The sequence below is a fragment of the Podarcis filfolensis genome (assembly GCF_964270895.1).
Source record: "Podarcis filfolensis genome assembly, chromosome: 2".
In the NCBI taxonomy this organism is placed as follows: Eukaryota; Metazoa; Chordata; class Lepidosauria; order Squamata; family Lacertidae; genus Podarcis; species Podarcis filfolensis.
In genome coordinates, this window is record NC_139605.1 from 76,718,657 (window position 1) to 76,740,422 (window position 21,766).

Here is a 21,766-nt window from a genome sequence, read left to right on the forward strand (position 1 = left end):
TATTTTTAATGTTACAGTGGTACCTCGGGTTACATACGCTTCAGGTTACATACGCTTCAGGTTACAGACTCTGCTAATCCAGAAATAGTACCTTGGGGTTAAGAACTTTGCTTTAGGATGAGAACAGAAATCATGCTCCTGCAGCGCAGCAGCAGCAGGAGGCCCCATTAGCTAAAGCGGTGCTTCAGGTTAAGAACAGTTTCAGGTTAAGTACAGACCTCCGGAACGAATTAAGTACTTAACCCGAGGTACCACTGTACTGTCTGTATTTAATGGATTTTAAAATACTATTTTAATTCTGTTAGTGTTTAATTACAATTTAATGATTGTTTTCCCCGTTGTTTTTAGCTTGTTATATTTTATCTGTGTAAGCCACCTTGAGTCCTAGACTGAGAAAAATGTGAAACATAAACAAACAACAACAAACATCTTGTGTCCTGATAACTCAGTCAGGAAACAATAAAATCTTGCATGTCCCCAATTCCTTCACACCATTAATTTGTAGTTAGTTGGTAGGTTAAGATCCAATATGAAATCAACCATGGCTCAGCTGATGAGAATAAGATCAAAGTTCTCAAGTCACTTCAAGCCCATGAGTCTTTCAAGGTTCTCAAAATAGCAGAACATTGTACAGTGGTACCTCAGGTTAAGTACTTAATTCGTTCTGGAGGTCCGTTCTTAACCTGAAACTGTTCTTAACCTGAAGCACCACTTTAGCTAATGGGGCCTCCTGCTGCTGCCGCGCCGCCGGAGCACAATTTCTGTTCTCATCCTGAAGCAAAGTTCTTAACCCGAGGTACTATTTCTGGATTAGCGGAGTCTGTAACCTGAAGCATATGTAACCTGAAGCACCTGTAACCTGAGGTACCACTGTACTGTTCTGACTGTGGCAGAAACAACATAGGCTGAGAAACTTAGCATCATAAAAATAGTCATTTGCCCTGTGGAATGATTACACTAAATCAGAGGTTTACAGAAGATAGAGTTAACATTTTCCACATTTGCCAATACAAAATCCAGTTTCCATGAAGTCTACTAAATGTCATGAAGCAAAGTACTTCTATAAAAATGAGGAAATGCTCATTGTTGGGACTTAAAGAAAATATGCTCTGTATTTGTAAATACATGCTTCTTGTCACAAGACATCTGGAATATATTAGTTGCTTCATTTAGTGACCCTCCACAGTCACGCCTACATCCAGTTCTGTCCATTTCCCATGGCTGAGCAAAATGCTTATCTTAAGACTTTTCTTTATAACTTTTAAACAAAAAAACTCCCTAGTTGCATTATTAAATATTACAGACATGTTTTCCTACATCAAGGTAAATTTTTATGTCAGTCTTCTTGGAAGCATGCAGTGGGACTTCTCTATTCAGTATAGAACTACCTGTAACTTTACTAGGGCTTAGCCACACTTACCTTTTGCCTTGCTCTTTGCAGGCAAAGGTTTGCGCTTTAAAGCTCTGTGTCTGAGTGCTACTTTCTTTCTGCGTTGAGCTTTCCCCACAAAAACCTGCTCTTGAAAGCTGAGGTGCAACAAATGGCAATTCAGGTTTTCTATGGATTGCTGTTTGCTCCCATTCAGCTTTAAAGAGCAGGTTTTCACAGGGAAAGCTTCGGAACAAAAATAAAATGGCACTCACCAAGCTTTAAAGCGCAAACCATGCCTGGAAAAAGCAGAGGGAACGTAAGTGTAGATAAGCCCCTAGGGCTTGGTATAACTTGGTGGTGGTGCTAAAGCAGCAGGAAAATACTTCTGCAAAAAGTTTCCCATGTGCAAAGGAATAAAAGGTACAGGAGCTCCAGGATCTGCTGAATATGACCGAGGTGTGGAGGGCAATTCCTTATCTGAAGATCTTGGAAAACTGTAATAAAATGAAGTAGGATAATTCTAAGGATCTTCACGAGACTGCATTTGCAATGACCTTTGAACAGAGGATATCAACGAGAACCTACTTCAGTCATCACATATTAGCAAACGTGTAGATGCACCTGGAGGAAGTAGCCAGATTCTGAATCAGTTACTTCCAAGCTTTATGCCTTGCTGAAATGGCATGTTTGCTGCCTGCATTTGTTTACAATTTAAAGGTAATGTAATGCGTGAAGCAGCCTTCTTTAAAAGGTAGCTTGTGAGAAAAAGGTTATAATCCTTCTTAGGATGATCTCACATTTTTGTTAACCTAACAAATACATCTTTTTAAAAAGTATTAAATGACTTTCACGTGTTTAGTGCAGATAGGTCCAGAGACAATGTCTGGCTTGCCTTCACATATTTTTGATTAATTTATACATGTTTACACAATCAATATTCAAATATGTTGGCAAACATCCACCTACCAAACCACAATTTTCCCCCAAATGAAACTAGCAAATACTAGCAACACCTTAGTATTGTTTTGGAGGCAAGTGTTTCTCTTCCACTATTTATGCCTGTGTGATTATTGGTTGAATAAAATAAAAGCAAATCAGGCTTCTTTAACGTGAATGAGAATTCTGCCTAGTGTATGTTTACATTATTTGTACCGGTTTAAGTGAAAACACTTAATGCCTTATAAATGCAAATGCTATTACTTTTGCATGTGATTGTTCATTGCTTAAGCCCCTTCTCTACTAAATTTCAGTAACCAAAAACATTTGGTGATGCAGGGGCTATAACAGGGATGGCTTACGGTCTTCAAACAAAAACATCTTGGAGGTCCCAGGCCACAGAGAGGTTAGGCTGGCCTCAACCAGAGCCAGGGCTTTTTCCTCTGTCACAAGAGACTAGGGCCCTGCGGGACTCGACATTTTTCCGCAGGGCCTGCAAGACAGAGCTGTTCCACCAGGCGTTTGGTCAGGGCACAGCCTGACTCCCTCCTTTGGCAATCTTCACAGAATTCTAGCCCAATGGTTGCCATCAATTTGATTTGAATTAATTTTATAATGAAATGATTTTAGAATGTTGTATTATTTTATTGTTGTTAGCTGCCCTAAGCCTGGCTTCAGCTGGGGAGGGCGGGATATAAATAAAAATTTATTATTATTATTATTATGGCTTGAGAGTTTCCCTGTCATCTTTGCTTTTGATTTGCAACAGACAGCCTCTGCAATGAAAGGTTCAGGTTACTATTTTCAATGAACAATGATGCTCCGCCCCATATGTGTGTGACAATTATCTTATACATCTTGAAGTAGTTCTTCTATTTGACAGTTTCATATTCTCGAAAGGCAGCATAGTACTGTAGTTAAGAGACTAAATCATGAACCAGCAAGTGCTTAGTTAAAAACTTCACCTTTACAATAGGCTCATCTTGTGGCCTACGGCAAGCTGAACATTGCGGTGAGCTTATTTCCAGTGCTGGACCACTAAATGCAACAATAAATATTAATGATTTGAAATCTAAATTGATCAAATACATGGTTTGGAGAAATTGTACAAGTTCACTTAGGCTGTGGGAGGTATTCTGTTTATCTCCCAAATTGAGAAACCAGGTTGCTGGTGATTAGCCAACAGTGTGTTTCTTGAATGTCCAATTTGAAACCCTGAACAGAATACAAAACCTATTCCATCACATCTACTACTAGGCTAGAGGTTTTGTGAATGTTGAAAAAATAGATTTAAGAGATTAATTCGAAAGTTAATGTGAAAAAAAGTTTTACAAGAAAATTAGGCCCAGTTTCATTATTATGCTTAGTGCAGAACTTGGTATCACAATGAACACAGCTTTAGGACTGTGTGAAAAAGAATCATCTTCATCAACATCTCTCAAAGAGGGAAAGCTCTTTGGAATCTTTGACAAGACTGCCACCATGTGGTTTCATAGTAATGGTACACCACCAAAAGAAAAAGGGATACTGTACTAACATTTAACATTGACTATAGGAATGACTGAGATCAGCAACAAAGCTTGTTTGGCCTGCAATCATTTAGGGATCAAAAACAGTTCACTGCTCATTTTTAAGCTTAAATACAAATTTACCTTCCCCCTCCTGCTTTTCCTTGATTATATAAAAGGAAAATCTGAATTAGTCACCCAATAACATAGATCAGATAACTGAATTATTTTTTTGGAAACGAAGCTGAATATCAAAAGAATTATTGTACAAAAAGCATAAATGTGCTGGCAGTCTCCAATAAAGAAGTTAGGAAGGCAAGATTGTTTTCTGATCTTCTCCCCGCTCCTTTCTGCTGAGGTCCCTCTGATTGTGACAACTGCTGATGGAACAATGGATGAAATTAACAGGTTCCTGAGCCAGCCCTACCATTAGGCAAACTGAGGCAGTTGCCCCAAGGAATAGATGCTGAGGGCAAGAAGTGATGGGACAATGTTGGAGAACAGAGATGTGCACACCACATGGCCTGCCCTGCACCTCCCGTTAGCCTGTTGCCCAAAGGTGTGTTGGAGGACGCCATCCTCTAGCTAGCAATTTCAGTGCAGAATCTTAATTATTATTGTTGTTATTATAAACCCTGATCATAGGCTTGCCTTTACTTATATATAGTTATTTTGTCATGGCATTTTGGCAGAATGGTCCCTAACTTGGGATTTTATGTCTATTCCAGTTTAAATGACCCTATTAATGACAATAACATGTTGGGGTCTACTATAATTAGAAATCCATCTATATCCCAGTTTAGAATTAAGGATAGTGCATAATAGAGGGGAACTAATAAGTTAGAATTAGCCAACAATAAATTAAGAATTTTATTGTAAGGAGCATTCATCCACCAAGTGACTTGATATTTTACCTGGAATTACCTGGGCTTCTTGTATTTACCCAGAATCAATGCGCTTGTATTTTGGTAACTTCTTTTCTGTTTCCAAGCATCTTTGATATGTTTTTACAGACAATATTACTATAAAACAAATCACTATAGTAAACATATTGTTAAGGATTTGTGGGGTGCCTGGATTCCCTTTCAAATATCTGGATACCAAACATTGGGTTTAGCATGGTAAAATACAGGCGGGATCTGTATTCCTGTGTCCAGGCCACCCTGAATGGCCGAGTCATTAAGCAAACAAAGACAGGTTGGTGACTCATCAAGGAAGCCATCAACAAAGCAAAGACTCTCTGCCAGATGCAGAGGGGTGGAGCCCCATTCTGGGCTAGAGATAGTTAGCAGGAGACAAAAGGCAGAGTTGCAGGAGGGAGGGGCAGAACTGGAGTGGGCAATGATGCATTTTACAAGCTGGAAAAAGCAGGGGTTGCCACACCAGGGGGGCTGGCAGTTTTAGATCCAACGCTGCAGCCATGAGAAAGACAGAACCTGCTTTGAATGTAATGCTTTGAACCCCTCTACAGCAGGCTCAGGTTGTATATAGTAGAGCAGACTTCCTCAGACTTAGCCCTCTAGATATTTTTGGCCTACAACTCCCATGATCCCTAGCTAGCACGATCAGTGGTCAGGGATGATGGGAATTGTAGTCTCAAAACATCTGGAGAGCTGGGTTTGAGGAAGCCTGTACAGTGGTTCCTCGGGTTACATACACTTCAGGTTACATACGCTTCAGGTTACAGACTCCGCTAACCCAGAAAAAGTACCTCGGGTTAAGAACTTTGCTTCAGGATGAGAACAGAAATCGTGCTCCAGCGGCACGGCGGCAGCGGGAGGTCCCATTAGCTAAAGTGGTGCTTCAGGTTAAGAACAGTTTCAGGTTAAGAACGGACCTCCAGAACAAATTAAGTACTTAACCTGAGGTACCACTGTAGTAGAGTGTGACTAGAGAGGCAGAAAGGGTGCTAACAGTTGAATCTTAAGCATGAAGCAGAAGATAAAACACGTTTCGAGTGTGTCGGGGGAGGATTCAGCTGCGTGCTGAGACCTTTCTAATTCCTGGATCCAGTAAGTGTTAAAATCTAGGCAAGGATTTAAATATCTGGACTAGCCAGGCTATTTTCCTAGGGAGGCAATAACCTAAGTATGGGTCATTAAGGCAACAAAGGAAATGGCTTTGTGCCAGATGTAAAATTGGAGTGGTCTCCTCCTCTCAACTCTGGTAGTCAGGAAGACAAAGGCCAGAGTTGATGGTTTAGTTATGGGAGCTAGAAGCTCAACAAAAAGTCATCTGGTATGTTAAATGGATTTTGGGCTGGGATTTGTAGTAACAATCTAATTCACATGGCTGTTTTAGTTATAGAAATCTGTTAACCAGTTACGTGCAATGCTTATGTTTCATTGCCATTATTGCCCTCATGCACACTCAGTAGCTTATATACATGTATTCCTTCAATTTCAGTAGCATACATGCATGAAGCCCATTCTATTAGCTATTGAAGGAAAGCTGATTCCTTCTTTTCTGAAGTGCTGCATCCAAAAAATAATTCAATATTGTCCTTATTCACTCTGATTATTGACTAGGACTTATCCGTATCCATCCACTAGGCACCCACTTTGCTAGAACTTTAGCTCAAGGTTCCTTATAAAAAGGTGTTTAATAGCATCCAATTTGAATGGATTTCTTTTTGCTGTTTGTAAACTTTATTTTTGCCTACATTCTTCTGTGCTTGGTCTCATTTCTAAAATATGCATGTCAGATAATAAAGATTACATATTATTTTAAACAGTAAGTTGTGAGATACCTTAAAAGGTAAGGTAGAAAATCTTTAAAGAAAAATGTTAACTACATCTCAGTGAAAACCAAATTCACCCTGTGTGATGCTAGGCTCAATAGGCTTTTCGTTCTTGCCAAGTGAAGGGTGTTTGGAAAGGTAGTTACAGTACTTGCTTCTTGAAGAATCGTACAGCACCAGATAGCTGACCTAGCAAGGAAACAGAACAAGGAATGCAGAAAAATCCTTTTAAACTACTGGACTACTTACATTCAGTGACACAGCTGTCTGAACATTACTTAATGGTAGGCCTCTTAGGCCTTGCTGGTAACATATCTACACAAAGGAGTTAAACAGATTGTTGAGTGACAGGCTCTGTAGGTGTACAAGAATTACTAAAACAATAGTTCTTATTTCAACTTCCTGTTAGGGCCAATATACCTCCTGCTTTCTGCTTCGCATAGGTTCTTCGATTGTCTCTTGCTACATCCACTCCGACTAATTCAAACTGCATGATGAACAGACTGTAAAAAGGCAAATATGAGACAGAAGGAAACAACACATACCTTTCCTGAGTACATATCAATTTAAGGCAGGAAAACAATAAGCAGAACAATGGTGCCTTTCTTTCCCTCTAATACCGCTAAGTGTCCTCAACAACTTGCCACAGAAAACTGTGGTGTGATTGCTGCCTGGGTGGGATCTCTTTGCACCTGTGCTGAAAGGAGAATAGGCTTAAGGCCAACATTCCAAGCAGCTGCCAACCATTTAGCTCACCTGTGCAAGCTACAGGTTGTGTCAGCTGAAGCTGAGGTAAAGTTCAACACAACCTTGTAGGAGAATCTTGTTCAGTGCAGCACACAAGCAGTCTGGGAAGGTGGAGGGTGGCTATACTTTTCCTCATTGTATTTTCTTCACTGGATTGCAACACTCGCTCCCCTCTGCTTGATAAAGAGATTGGCTGCCCATATTCTGTGTGAGGAGGAAAGTGTTAGCAGCTCTTGTTTTATCTGCTAAGTGGATGCTACTAGTTGTTTGAGCCAGCTTTACTCGGTCCTCTCCCACTGTTTGTGCTGCTGCTTTCAGAAGTGAACTACAAGCACTGGGTCAACCATGAGCAATGCGCCTAGATGCTGTGACAGATGCCCTAATATTCTGGGGAAACACTGTGTTTGAAGCAACTATGAGGCTGGTTTGATTGAACTCCAGGAAATACAAGGGATAATTACTATTTGGGTGTGTCTGTTTTGAAATCCCACATGGGCATAACCTACTGATAAACAGAACTTCCAAGAGACTGCGATCTACTGTGATCTAAAAAAAACCTGGCAGTGATCTACCCCTTTTGGGGAGAGGTTCAGGTCAAAGTTGTTGAGCTTTTTTAGACCTGTTGGATACCCCTGATCTATGACACCTATGGAGAGCAGCCTAAGAGCAAGCTGCACAGCACTTACTTTTCTGTCCTTGAACATCTGGCTACTGCTTCCCAGCATTCGCCACTTGAGGCTGCTGCCTCACTCTGCTGCTGCCTCACTCTGCCTTATGAGAGGGCTGGTTCTCATATTTTATTTTAATACATGACACTCCAAGTACAAAATCATGGGCATTTCTAAACACTTGCTTAAGGTAATTTAATAGCAATCTCCCACGGTAGCCCTGGGTACAATGAGGGGTACTAGACATTTCACGAGTCATTCACCAATCCCAAGATTTGTTTGGAAAGCTATGATAGTTTATACTGTAGTGTAAAATACAATTCCTCATACACTACTATATTGCAGACTACTTTTCTGGGTTTATTGTTCTAACCAGGCAACCATATTTTCTTACGTTACAGTTCCTGGATTTTAAAATCCAACGGAATGTGTAGGGTGGGGGAGCAAAAGGAACATCTAAGAAAGAGGAAGACATTGCTAAGTTTGCACATGCTGCATATTACCATGGACTGCTTTGTGCTATATAGCGCGGCAAACCTGTGAGTCATGAAGTGCACGGTCTTTGGGGAGCTCCAGGCAGTCCCAGAACACAAATATATATAAATCACACATTTGCTTATGCATATTTGTCACATTATCAAAAATGTAATATGCAAGATTTGTCAAGCAAGACACTACTATGGTGGGTCAATTAAATCATCAACCTTGTCTGTAACAGGAGTTTCTTTCTACTGAGTCTTATCATACAAAGTCAATGAAGTAGGCAACCATGTACATTAGAACAGTGGAAAGGGCAATTCTCCAAAAGGCCTTATCTGGAAAGGACGGCCGTTAATATATGTATAGCTGTCAAGCTATCTTTACCTCCTCATATACGAGTCTTAAAGCATTACATCTGAAAGAAACATAATGTAATATTTCCCCACTGCTGACTATTATTCTATTCATTTTTCTCAGGACATCTCTAAAACAGAAGACATTACATTCACAGGGGTTTTAGAGACTTTATTTATGTATAAACAATTTAAACACTTTGCCATAAATTATCTTTGCCTGTCTCTATTCTTTGCTTAGCAGCAAATTAAAATTAATATAAAAACTCAATGAACAATTCATACATGTATATTACAAAAAAGTTCTGTACCAAAGTTCTTATTAGACTTGTTTTTATATATTTTTTAATTTCTCCCCCCCGCCCTCGGTGACCATAATGTGATTGTCTCAGTTTCTCGACCAAACAAACACACTAATAATTTTTTCTTTTTTTAAAATCTGAAACAGTGATTGTGCCTTCTGGCTGATGTATGTACAGGGTGATCTGAATTGGTGCCCATTTGCAATAGTGTTAACACAATGCCCACAGCTCTACTAGAACTGATACCAACAAACTACTGAATCTAAACAGACTACACCCTGTAACTGTGTTATACTGTCCACAATGGAATCTTCAAAGACATACAGAGTATGAAATTTATCAGTAGTGATTTATAGCCACCATTTTGAATTGAACTTTACACTCTGCCCTCTTTGAATAAATTAACTTTAGGCCAGACAAAAGCAGGGTTGGAGTGCAAGTGCAGGTTTATATTCCTTAATATACTTCTTTTGCTATTTCCAGTGCTCTGTTGCTCCTGTTCTCATTTCTTCCAGTTGCTACACACAAATCACCCCAGAAGTCATGTATTAAATGCACCTGTATTTTGCTTTTAAATGAAAAAACCTCTTGAATGTTTATCAAACAAGCAGCCTGAAGAATCTTTCCCCATCAGCTGGTCTAGTGGAGGTGGGTGGCCCTCTTGAATATCTTGAAAGTTTGCTCACGTGTGAATGGAGTGAGGTAATATAAGATGAGGCCTTCTCTTTAAATATTTTTTTTCTGTTTTGATTTATGTTTTCTTTAGACCCAGAACAAGTGGGTAATATTTATGGGGTACTTTTGAATCTGCACGGTTTAAAGTTTTCAGTCTGGCTTTAGTCCACTTCAGGATGTGGTTTTTAATCACTTGGATAGCAGCATTGAACTCAAAAAATGTGAGCTTTCTTGCCACTTACTATCCCAAAGTAGCTCAGCCAAGTGCCCCCGTTGGTCTTCATCTCCTTAGGAGAGGAGATAACAGTTGTAACTACTGGTTCATCCAGACAAGGATGACAGCAGGTTAATTTGTTACCTCTTTCCCATTTCATTCTGTCTTAAGAACTGGATGTTGCTGCTACTGTCTGCCAGCTCTGGGTACTGCTCCACTGGGAGCACATAGTATCCTTCATAACCTTGAACCCTCCCTGTGCTCAAAAGCTGCTGCTTCTCTCCTTCAGTCCACAGGCGGCTACCCTCTTTGCCATCCCGTGCCTTCTGCTGTTCTTTGGCCCAGGCTGACCCCAAGGCTCGCTGCCGAGCTTGGTCCAGCACTCTTGCCTTCTCTTCATCCAGTGTGTCAGGGGTCAGGCCATAGCGTATGTTAAGGAGCAAGGTGGAGTACTGGAATTCAATATTTGTAAACCTTCGAGTCCTTCCATTGATTAGGAGGGTTGGCTGGGACACCGTAACGTTTACTCCACTGTCCAGCACCTTACGCCCGCTGGTCATTGCCAGGGTAACAAGGTCGCCGTCAGATGAGCCAATCTTGACAAAATAATGGGTGTCTTTCCCCTCAATGCTATAGTGCATCTTTTCCAAGTAGTAAGCATTGTTAAGCACTGAGGCGATCTTTCGGCTGTCTTCCGTTGTGACACTTGAAACCCCTGTGGTTACTCTGCCTTCCTTCACGGCAAACATGATCCCCTTGCCAATAATAGGAGTGGTGGTTGCAAACCAGTGACCTGCTTTCTCTCTTATATTGGCATGTAATCTTTTAGATATGACTTGTCCCTCAAGGGCCATGAAAGCTTGGTTGTGCCTCTCTGTCGTCTGCTGGACTCCAGTAATTAACTAGAAAAAAAAGGAGGGAGAAAAGTTACATTATTGTTGAAGCACAAACAGTAAGGGATTATTTAATTCAGGGATGGTGAATCTGTGGATTCCAGATGCAGCTGGACTACATCGCCCATTGCCCATGCTGTTCAGAACTGATGGGAGTTGAGATCCAATAGCATTTAGGAAGCCACCTGTGCTATAATTCTCATTGAAAGCCCAATTCACATGAATAATTTCTCTTGCAGATCATTTTACTATGATACTAATCAAGTTATACCTAAACCTCACGATTTATGCAAGTGCACAGAGATCCTGTGCAATACAATTGTAATGTGTTCTGCATGGGGCAGACTTTAAATATTATTTTGAAACTTTACCTGGCACAGAAAGCAACTGCTCTAACACTTGTAGGGAGCCAGGCATTAAGAACATATAACACCACTACTATATTAACTGCATTTACTTCCTGTTCAGTTCTGGGCTCAATTTAAAGTGCTGGTGTTTAAAGCCCCAAGCAGTTTGGGGCCACACTATTTTAAGGTCTCACTGTACCCATGCAAACATGCTGAAGCCCTAAGATTGAGATCCTGCTGACCAAGATCGATAAGGAAATTGAGGGAAATTAAAAGTATTACTAGGTCTAGCTGGCTACAGATGCCCAGACTGCCAGGCCAGAAAAAAGGTTAAAGGGAGCCCAGAGTAGGCAGTGGGCCCTGGCAGCTGTCCAAGGTTGCCAGGTGTTGACATCAACCCTGCAGAGACTTACCTGGTGGCAGCACATGGCCACCACGACTGGAAGCCATTGGTAGCCTTAACCTTTATAAATTTGTCAAACCCATTTTTAAAAGTTATCAAATGAGATTCAAGCTAGTAGTAACCATGCAAAATTGTATGCATTTGTGAACATATTTTACAATGTGGTATCTGAAGTATTTTGCAGAGGAGAGATACCACATCCAATTCTGACGTTAACAAAGGCAAAAAAAAGAAAGAAAAGTTTTTGACTATATACATGAGAATGAATTAGCCCAAAATTATTCAAGCTTTTAAAATCCAAAACATATTTTTACTATTTTAATCCAAAATAAAAAGTGCATCTGAGATTATTTTTGGATTTGTATCAATAAATAGTTCAACTAATGTTTGCAGCTAAATTTTAGCAAATAATTTGAGGTAATTTTTGAGAGATGATCCCTCTTACATTATGTTTAACTAAACTGAGAAGCAAAAATTGCAAGTTGCCCACAAATCCAAAACTCTACCAAATAAAATACTAAGGATTTTGGCATTATTTTTATTCAAGCATGCATCTTGACTTTATGCATGACACTTAACCACATATCACAATTTTTAATGCTTATATAAAAGGTGAGCAGAAAAGGTGTATGATATTACAAAATGAACGTCTGAAAAATTATTGTGGGAGGTTTTTATCCATGTTAATCAAGCAGCATTTCAAAGGTAAATCCAGAAAGGTCTGCATGCTGCAATGATGGTAATAATCTGTGTTGACAGCAAACAAATGTGCAGAGTGTGAAATCCAGCTGATTCAGTTTTCTTCAGTTTCATCAGTTTTACTTTACTTTCTCAAGTATGCTTGCTATTGTTAATTTGCAAAATAATGCTAAATGCAACACGAACCAAGGTAAATTTACCATGTGGTGAGAAAGAGCTTTTACTTACCTGTCCCTTTTCACATGCCTGAGACACTGACAGCTCATAAGGAGGTGGAACAAAGTACATTTTTGCTCTTGGGAAGCCAGGTATAATGTTGCTGAGCTGAAAGCCAAACATCACTAACCAGCTTTTCACATCTGAGAATTAAAAGTAAATATGTGTGAGACTTGAAGGTGTGCAGTAAACATCTGTAGCAGTGAACCTGAACTCCTAATTATAAGGCAGGAGAAGAGTTTCAAGATTTCTACCCTACTTCTTTGTTTTTTACTTTGACATTTGGATAACGAAAATTCTCCAGCAAGTGTAAAGGACAGGTGTTGTGACATTTGCACTAAAAACAGATTACTGAAAGGGAAGCCCTCTTCTAAATTATATTTAACCCACAGGAATCCTAAGAGCCAGTGTGCTGTAGTGATTAGAGTGCTGGACCAAGGAGACCTGGACCTGGACCTGGGAGACCAAGGTCCACTTAGCTATAAAGTTAAGTCATCTTGTGCCAGTCACTATTTCTCAGCCTAACATACATTACAGGGTTTTGTGAGGATAAAATGGGGTGAGGTGGGAAACTATATATACCGCCCTGAGCTCCCTATGAGAAAAGGTAGCACATAAATGCTCTCAGTTCTACTACTACCAATAAATTTTAAAAGAACTTCTGAGCATACCAAATACTTTATAATATCTAATTTTGTGGTTACACATTGAAATGATTATTCCACAAAATGTTCTCAAGTACCGTGACAAATATTTTACCTCAGCTAGTTTCACTATGATGGGAGGATAATGTCAAAATACAACAGTGTCTATCCACCATCAGATAAACAGATTCCCCTCCACACCTGCAGCCCCTCCATGTTATCCCCCCAAAAGAGGGTTGGGGAAGCCTCTGGAGCAGATATTGGGGGCATGAGGGCTGCAAAGTACAGAGGAGTCCTGGTATATGAGTGGAAGTCTACCAGGGCATTGTTGGATATCATCCACTGCCTGTTTCTCAAAGTCCCTGTTTTCAGCAAATCATTTAATCCTAGAAGAAATTATGGCCTCAGCTAAAGTATGTCTGCACTTATCTTTGACTACTAAATGTGTGCAGAGCAGTTGTTTATGGAAAGCTGAAGGGACTGTCAACTTAGAAAGCAGTGCTGAGCAGCTACTTCATCAGGGGTTTAATAAATGTACAATATGACAGGATAACCTATTCCTTCTCTGTATGTGTGAATAATTATTGTTGCAGCTTCAAGCAAATATTGATAGTTCAACTAGTCTGAAAATGAGCCAAGTTCATAGAAGCCCTAACAGATGTTACATGGCAATAGGCCCATGGTTTCTTAAAAATAAAATAAAAAGCAGCCTCAGGAGCCTCTAACAGCTCCTGAGTAGATAGTAACAGTCCTTAACTCTTCCCCTTCCAACCATTTTTACACTCAACATGCCCCATTTTCCACTGTTGCTCCACTTAGAGCTGGGATATAACATAACACTTTCAGACCACTAATCAGTCCTCTCCCTTCCCCCCTTTCTGCAGCCTTTATAAGAGTATATCACAATGTAGTTACCCCAAACGCCAAGGTGACTTTTAAGAAACAATACATGTCCAATGAAATCCTGAATAACCAAATCATATATACTTCCACTTTCTTGAAATATAATTTACTGCTCCTTGAAGTTTTAACCTCCCCTGAAATTATAGTAGCTGCATTTATGGGAAGGGGGTTCTTAGTCATAAAAAAGGCTGTGACTTTAATTGTGGCACACTCCATGTTCTATTCTGAAAGATTTTCTCTTGAATAGCTCTTAATTGCCTTTCTTTTAAGAAATAGTTAGCATCTAGTTCAGCACTGTGTGATTCTACTAAGAGGCAAATTAGTACCAGTGGAGTAGAAGTTACAACTTCCACCCAAGCTCAAGGCATGCAGTTTATATTTACTATCTCCAAATGTTTCTTAATAGTTCTCAGCACTTACAGGAGGAAGAATTATTTTAAATTGTAAGGTTTATGCCTGCCCCCCACCCAGTTGGGCTTTAAACTGTAACTCCTACTGGGCTTGATCCCCAATCTTTTTAGGATGATGACATCATTTTCACTTCCAGGACATTATGAGCCAGATATTATATTTGTTGTTAGGAATGTGGCTTCACTTCTCAGTTCTAGCACTAGTTTATTTAATGGACCTTTGCATGCAACTTTTCTCAAGGCAATGGCTAAAAACTCACTGAATTAAATGGCTGCATGACTGCAGTGTTCCCATCTGTACAATGAAGCAAGCAGTGGCATTGCATCTGTAAATCAAGGTGAGGTCTGCTTGCAAACTGTCATTAGCACAGTGTCTTACAAAGAGATGAACATGAAGCTCTTGTACGGCATTCAGCATTTTAAATTGGCAAGCTTTCTTCATGTGCATGAACTTCTGTGGTTTTGTTTGTTCTCCCAGTCAGCTTAGAAACTTTGGGGATCAAGGTCATAGTACTTAACTAAAAATATGCTGATTTGTTATCAGGTGGGGTGATATCAGCTAATTTCAGAGTACCTTAAGGCCACAGAACTGGATGAAGGACTGCATCCCAATTTGAAAAACATGGAGTTGAAGCCATGAGACCCTTTCTCTGTACTGCTGAGTCCCAAAGTTTTAAACTGAAAATAAACTTCTAATTTTTCCAAGCAGAAGGATTCTGAAGTCTTATTTGATACTAAATTATTTGCCCAAATACAAAATCTATCCTATACATGTTCCACAAATCTAACTTCCACAGATTCCTAAACCACAAATTATTTCTCACCTGTCACATAGTTCTTTAAATCCAGTTCATTGCTGAGAGGATTGTTGCTCTTGAACATATACAAGTTGAATGGGGCAGGTTCCTTACCAATATTTTTCCACATTGTATAGTCAGGAGAGGTCCAACGTCCAGCCAAAACATCATAATCCCTCTGAGTAAAATGGACCAGTTTTGTTAAGGGATCATACAATCCTCCATGAAATCCAATTACTATCTGGAAGTCAGGATTAGAATCATAGTAGATTTCCCCATATGCCGTGTACTGTAGTTGCTTGATCATGAGGCCATTGATACTGAACACTGCCAGAGGTGTACCTGTGTTATCTGAGGCAACATAGTATTCTTCTCCACTGCTGCTTTCCATTGCAAACAGATGACCTTGCAGATCATAGTAGAGAGAGGTAATTTCTGAATTTGAATGATTATACACATGTGTTATTCTGGTTGGGTTATGAAGATCAGCATAAAAGTACTGGAGGTGGTGTCCCAAGTTAGTCTTGTAAGAAGCCCGTCTTCCTACTCCATCATAACGGTACTGAATACTCCATCCATTAGCCTTATTGTAAGCTCTTGTTAAGAGCCCTTTGGAATTGTACTCAAATATGTCAGAGCCTCTTTGACACAGAAAGCCATCATCATCGATTTTATACTGCATATCACCTAGGCGTGTAATCCTATCTCTTAGATCATAGCGCAGTGGCATCAATCGTACACTGTTTCCGGGATTCAATAGATGCAAGTTGCCATTTAGATCATAACTATAACGCCAGTTTGGTCTATCATTGACTGCCACACTTTGGAGTTGCCCATCTCCATCATAATCATAGGTGTATTTAGTTGTGTTGGCATAAGGCCCAAGCTTCAATTCTCTCTTAGTTACCCTCCCCATGCTGTCGTATTGCACTGTCATCCAATACATGAGCGATCGGAACATTTCATACTGAACTTCTTTAATGCGTCCATGTGTATCAAAGTGTTTGCTCAGTGTCATTACAGCTGTAGTGATTATTTGATTTATATCATAATAGATTACCCCAAATTTGCCGAAGTGTTCTACTTTGCCTGAGATTTCATCGTAACGATAAAGGTCAACTGGAAGAGGTATCTCACTTATTATAGGCTTGATGCTAGCAATTCGGAAACTATTATCATGATAGGTATAATCAAACCTCGCATTGACCATACCTTCCTCAGAGAATCTGTAAATCTGTTTGTCAACCAGAGGGCCAATTTTACGATAGCGGATTGTACAAGAAAAGCCTCCACTCTGTAGGTTTACCATCTTGAGAACTCCAGTTGTTTCGTCGTATCCAAAAGTCACTGCTGTACTGTCATAAACTATTTCTGACAACTTGGATAATTTCCCATATTTGTAGAAAACCTGCCGACCAGTTCCTAAAAAAGATGTTTTCAAAATCCTTCCATCATCGCTGTAATCAAAAATTACGGAGGCATTACTCTCTGGAGGGTTATAAATATTGCGAATATAGCCGATAGATGTGTGAGTGGACATACTGTGACGAGCAATGCTTGGCATCGTGACAGCATGCAGTCGGTCTGAAGAATCATATTCAAAGATGTACTGCCGCTGACTCTGAAGTAGTAGTACCATAGACTATAAAAAAACATAAAGAATATTAATTATATGTTGCACGGTAAAGAGCATACCAAATAAGGTTTTAGAATTCCAATCCTGAAAACATTAATAAGTTTAAAGAAACATTGAAAACTACTTCTATGTATGTGACAGTTCCACCCACTGCCATTAATATATTTTTAATACATATGCCAAGTAGCTAGTAAAAAACGCAATTGTCAGATCTAAACTAAAATTGATAACCTAAACTGCATTTTGTCAAATTCTATTCATTTCATGCACTATATTTAAAGAGGGGGAAATGCAATTTTTTAAAAAAGTTGCCTCCTTTCTGGATCTTGACATTGTTACTGAAATTATAATAAGGGTGGGATTCAACTAATGAGTCCCATCTGTGGAAGTCCTACACAAGGGTTTCCGCAATGGGGCTTTGCCCCCTCCTCCAAACCAAAATTGGCTCAGGTGGGTGTGTGCCAGGTAAATCCTGAAACAGCACACAGAGGAAGGAAGGCAGACTGATCTGTCTGGCAAGCTGAAATGCTTGCCCTGATGGAACAATTGCCTTAGCATGATGTTGAATTCTTCCCCAATTAATTAACAAATTGTGGTGGTTTTATTCAGTCTCTAGACCCACTGAAATCCATGGACCAAATTTAGTTATGTCCATTAATTTCAAGGCATATGTTCTGTCGAAAACTTACTTGAATGCCACCCAATAGTTTTAGTTTTTTTTTAAATTAATGCATAATTTTAAAAAGCTCACCTAGAAAGGTAAGCATGGCATAAACAACTAATCTTCCTAGAGGAGGTTAAGAGATAAACTATGTGTGGCTATTCCACCTGGTTTAGTCAGTGATATTAAGCTTACTGTTTTCTTACCAGAAACTGACATTTAGAAGACCTTTCATAACAAAGGTGCATGTATATGAAGTACAGTAGTCTTTCCTGCTTTATGGCAGCACCAAAATGCCAAAAGGTTATCAAAGCATTTCTACTAATTAATATATGTTACAATCCTAAACACACTTACCAAGGAGTAAGCCCCAATGGACATAAGGAGGAATACTTCTGAGTAAATGCTTATGACTCTGCTGTTAGAAACTCTTTGGCACACACTTTTAACTATTTGTACATCAATGTTTGCAATATATTAGGTGCATGTCTATGTTTAGATATTTCCCACAATAGATGGTATTCCATGTCTGTAATACTGTTGCTCATGGCAAAAGTTACCTACTTTTTCCAGGTATGTGTAACTCCATACTTTTCCATCAGCAAACATGCGGGAAATAATCCTGCCTTGTTTATCAATATCTGTCCTTTCACTCATGGCACCACGCTGAAGTCCAGCCAGCCGCCCATTGGAGAAATAGGATACATTCACAGCAGCAAGCCCACTGCTGGGTAGCCAGAGAAAAGGGCGTCCCAATTGATCATAAATAATACGCAGTGTAAACTTTCTGTGATCATCATATATTTTCTCTGTACGAATGTTTCTGTCATAATCAATGGAAAGCAAGTTCCTTCCATGGACCTGTTTAAACAAAAGATAATTTTGTTTACTTCAGTAAATAATTTGTCGTTTAGAAATTCAGTGTAAGAACCATGTAGGAGGAGCATTCAGTAAGTTCACTAGTAAATTTTCAAACAGATTTACTTAGAACTTCTAGCTCTAAATGTTTTACATGACAATAAAATAATTGCATCTTTTTGTGATTGGATGTTGATCTTCTTCTCAAACTAGTTACTTTACTTGCAACAATTCAATACAGTGGTCTGGAATATTGGACACCCCCTCTGTTGACCCTATAACCAAACAGGTTATCTTACGGTTTTTGTGTGACGTAAAACTTTGATATTGGAGACTCAGGCAGAAGTTGAACAAATAAGAAAGATTTATTATACAGAACTAAGTTGGTAGAACAAAAGGTGTCAGGAAATAAAGTTTTTTGAGGAAACAGTTAACTTATTAATAATTATACTAAATCTAGTGGATGTTAAGGCTTCTAAACAAGGTAGTTAACACATAGTGTTTTTAAATTCCAGTTGCTTGTTTTGAATTATTACTCTCTAAGTTAGATGTTACAGGTTTCTAGACTAGATGATAAATTAGCTTATTTCACTTCAGTTCCTTAACTAAGTTGTTGCAGTGTTACAGCTTAATACTTTGGTTTTTAAACAATTTGTACTTTCTGTCAATGTCCCAACCCAACAGTCACACTTCTGAGGTACTTCTACTAGTATAACAGACCCAGGGGATCACTATACCCCTGTTAACTTGCTTGGGATTCTTCTTTATTTAGAAGATCACTCCCCTCTTGAATGAAGACCCAAGTAGACTGCATCCTCACAACTCTACTTCTCCTCACTCAAACTTGGCTCTCTAGTTAATCTCTGTCTGAATACTCTCACAAGACACTATTCAGTAATATCAGTAATATTAAAAAATGATGCCCAGAGGCATTAGGGGTAAGTGAAAGAAAAAGACTACATATATTTCTTACCCAGCAATGATTTCTCTCCCACCCCCCTTTACCTGGCTAGAAAAAGCAGCCCAAAAATTTAACCAGAACTGAACTTCAGAGATGAACCTTTTGCAAGGCTATAGGATAGCCAGGCTCATAGCAGGAGCATACTTTCAGGCAAGGAGATGAGAAAATATTAGCATGAGCCCTAAGTGTTATAAGCAATTTTTACATTTAAGAATGCTATCTATATAGGTCACGGACTAATAATTACAGTATTGTGATGTTCATAAATGATATGGGATTCTAGATAGTATAGCATAGGGGTGATCAGAAGGGAGGACTCTGGATGATTTGCAGTAAATCTACACTCAGCTGTTTAACAACAGCAACAACAAAAGGCTTTCCCCACCAAATTTAGATTACTAAAGTGAAGAAAACCAACCAGAAGTGGACTGAGCTTAGTTTGGGTTCTGGTACCGAAAACAAATTCGTAGGGGCAGAATGTGCTTTAATTCTCTATCTTCTGCACCTGGTCTTGACTAATAGATATTGGGGGTTCTAGAAGAAAAAGTAGATCTGACATGCCTGAAATCTGGTATATGAGTATGAAAAGATGGTCAGGGAAAATGTGTTTGGGATTGAATATGAGACATACTATAGGATGACACATCTAATAGTAGCATTTCCCCTTTTCACCTCTCAAATTCTAACCCCTTTCCCCAATGACATCTATTACTTTACATTTATCATGCTTTTAATACAGGCCCCAGTCAGTCAGATTAAGAGAGATTCTCATTGCCTTGCTCAGCAAGGTGCTCTGTAGCACAAGTATTGGCTAAGCTATAAATTACATTTGACTGCTGCCCCAGGAAAGACAGTAACAGATTGAAAAAAGAGTGGACTATTGCATCTGCACAAGTGTAGTATAAGGCCATGGGCATTCCTGTCCCTGCTGAACATGCATGCTGATGAGCTGACTCACAGCCAGAAAGATGCTGCTGTGTTGCTTAATGACAAGCTAGGGAACTTGAAATCAGCCTGCAACACAGTCAACATTCATTAGCCTGAGCTAGTGCTTCTCACACTAATGTGGGTAAGATTCTATACACAGACAGAAAACAAAAAGTCAGTGTGGAATCTGAAATGCTTCTGCTGACATTCCTGCAGCAAAAACATGCTCTGTGTGTGTAAATGCAAATGCAAATAGGGCAATGAGTGGAACTAGTGTGGACTAGCATAATGACCTGTCCTCCTTAAATTTACTCACTGCCTTAAACTACTCACTTACAAAACTCTTCTTTATCATGCAGAATTCCCCTTTCAGCTATCCTCTCCCAGCTATCTATGTATATAGATTTCTCCTGTCAATCACAAGCTCCTCCCCTCAGGTTACTGTGTCAAGGAAATTTGAAGATTTTAAACTTCCAGCAGCTACGGAGTTTACATTATCTTGATATTTGAGCCTCTGAGTATTTGCTAGGTTTCTGCATTAACCATACACTCCCCAAACAAGAGAGATATGTAACAGACAGGAAATATATGTGTGCCCCTCTGATAAGCAATGGTCCATACAAGTAGCCCAATTCCTTCATACACTTAAATTTTGAAATCACAAATGAAGTAAACAAATCTATATCCTCTTAAGAAATTCCTGACAACCAGGTCACTCCATATCCATGCACCCTGGTGAGAGAGCAAACATCGGTAAGAATTCAGAATGTTGGGACCAATTGACATGTTGTACTTGACAGAGGGTGAAAGAGGGGAGTGCAAAATATGGTCTGAAGCTCAACATCAAAAAAACTAAGCATGGCACTGGTCCCATCACCTCCTGGCAAATAGAAGGGGAAGAAATGGAGGCAGTGAGAGATTTTACTTTCTTGGGCTCCATGATCACTGCAGATGGTGACAGCAGTCACGAAATTAAAAGACGCCTGCTTCTTGGGAGAAAAGCAATGACAAACCTAGACAGCATCTTATAAAGCAGAGACATCACCTTGCCAACAAAGGTCCGTATAGTGAAAGCCATGGTTTTCCCAGTAGTGATGTATGGAAGTGAGAGCTGGACTATAAAGAAGGCTGATAGCCGAAGGATTGATACTTTTGAATTATGGTGCTGGAGGAGACTCTTGAGAGTCCCATGGACTGCAAGAAGATCAAACCTATCCATTCTGAAGGAAATCAGCCCTGAGTGCTCACTGGAAGGACAGATCCTGAAGCTTAGGCTCCAATACTTTGGCCACCTCATGAGAAGAGAAGACTCCCTGGAAAAGACCCTGATGTTGGAAAAGATTGAGGGCACAAGGAGAAGGGGACGACAGAGGACAAGATGGTTGGACAGTGTTCTCGAAGCTACCAGCATGAGTT

At 39.6% G+C, this 21,766-nt stretch overlaps 1 protein-coding gene across 21 annotated transcripts in view; it reads right to left on the bottom strand.

The window, feature by feature from the left end:
• Nucleotides 1-8,955: 8,955 nt before the first annotated feature.
• TENM2 (teneurin transmembrane protein 2) overlaps nt 8,956-21,766 on the bottom strand; it is a 709,050-nt gene continuing 696,239 nt past the window's right edge. For all 21 annotated transcript variants that reach the window (XM_083596571.1, XM_083596570.1, XM_083596589.1 and 18 more), the window contains 4 exons: nt 18,169-18,465; nt 15,335-16,949; nt 12,566-12,696; nt 8,956-10,897 (listed from right to left, as the gene is read on the bottom strand). In XM_083596571.1, coding sequence (XP_083452697.1) covers nt 10,136-10,897; nt 12,566-12,696; nt 15,335-16,949; nt 18,169-18,465 — 2,805 coding nt within the window. In that variant the 3' untranslated portion in view covers nt 8,956-10,135. The remainder of the gene's footprint in view (nt 10,898-12,565; nt 12,697-15,334; nt 16,950-18,168; nt 18,466-21,766) is intronic.